We start from the raw sequence: 842 nt of genomic DNA, 5'->3' as shown, positions 1-842 counted from the left end.
CGGAGCTCTGAGGGCACCCACAGATTCAGGCACTCCTGGCTTTTTTTTTTGCCCAGCAGCCTTGCTCGTCAGATCTGTCCATACTGCTAATGAAAGAACCACATAATAAGATTTTTCCCTTGAATCTGAAAAGGAACCTAAAGAATTTCTTGCAATGTGCAACCTAAATTTCACATTAATAACATGAAGCTCAGTTACTTCTATTAGGTCAACAACCTGTTACATCTATACTATTAAAAGTAGCATAAAACACAATTCTTTAAACAGAAAAGATCAGTTGTAAGTATTCTACCTTTGGGAAAGTCCAGATGATGCCTTGAACTTCTTTTCTGTTCCTACAAGCCCCAAAGCCAGCCCCAGAACCATCATCTGCTGTAGAGGAAGCTGAAACAAYATCTGTACTTACTTTCTGCCTTCACAGAGGTTTTTGTCGGAGCCATAGCTGTTGTAACCTTCTTCCTGGTCGTCTATGGTATAATTAGACTGGTAAAAGTCGAACTGAAACTGCTCAAAATTTGACATTCTGGTGGGGAAAATGATTGCAAGTATTAACCAACAGCCTTTGCAACAAGCCAAAATCTGTTCTGAGCTGTCCTAAACTTAAATTAAAACAGAAAACTGGAAAACTACAAACTCAGGAGAATCTTTCAGTTGAAGTTTATGATCATTTGGAAGTGACAAAAAGAAAAATTTACTTTCTTTAGCTGTAACAAGAGGAATTAATCTGCTGTATAATAAGTTACAAGTGGTATACAAGACTTCTTTTCTTCTTACTGTTACCAAAACTAGTAAACTATTATTTTAAACAGTTAATTTTCCTTCTTTCAATTAAAAAAAAAAAA

The 842-nt window shown here is 35.9% G+C and overlaps 1 protein-coding gene across 1 annotated transcript in view; it reads right to left on the bottom strand.

Moving 5' to 3' along the window:
• The window catches only part of YIPF7 (Yip1 domain family member 7), a 12,539-nt gene extending 12,017 nt beyond the window's left edge, over window positions 1-522 (bottom strand). The window contains exon 1 of the mRNA XM_057384555.1: window positions 407-522. Within this exon, the coding sequence (XP_057240538.1) occupies window positions 407-522 (116 nt within the window). The remainder of the gene's footprint in view (window positions 1-406) is intronic.
• Window positions 523-842: the final 320 nt, after the last annotated feature.

The sequence above is a fragment of the Malurus melanocephalus genome, unplaced genomic scaffold (assembly GCF_030028575.1).
Source record: "Malurus melanocephalus ecotype Western Australia unplaced genomic scaffold, MMel_1.1 scaffold_719, whole genome shotgun sequence".
Taxonomy (NCBI): Eukaryota; Metazoa; Chordata; class Aves; order Passeriformes; family Maluridae; genus Malurus; species Malurus melanocephalus.
Note: the sequence above shows the minus strand (reverse complement) of the source record. Positions and strands in the feature narration are given on the sequence as shown.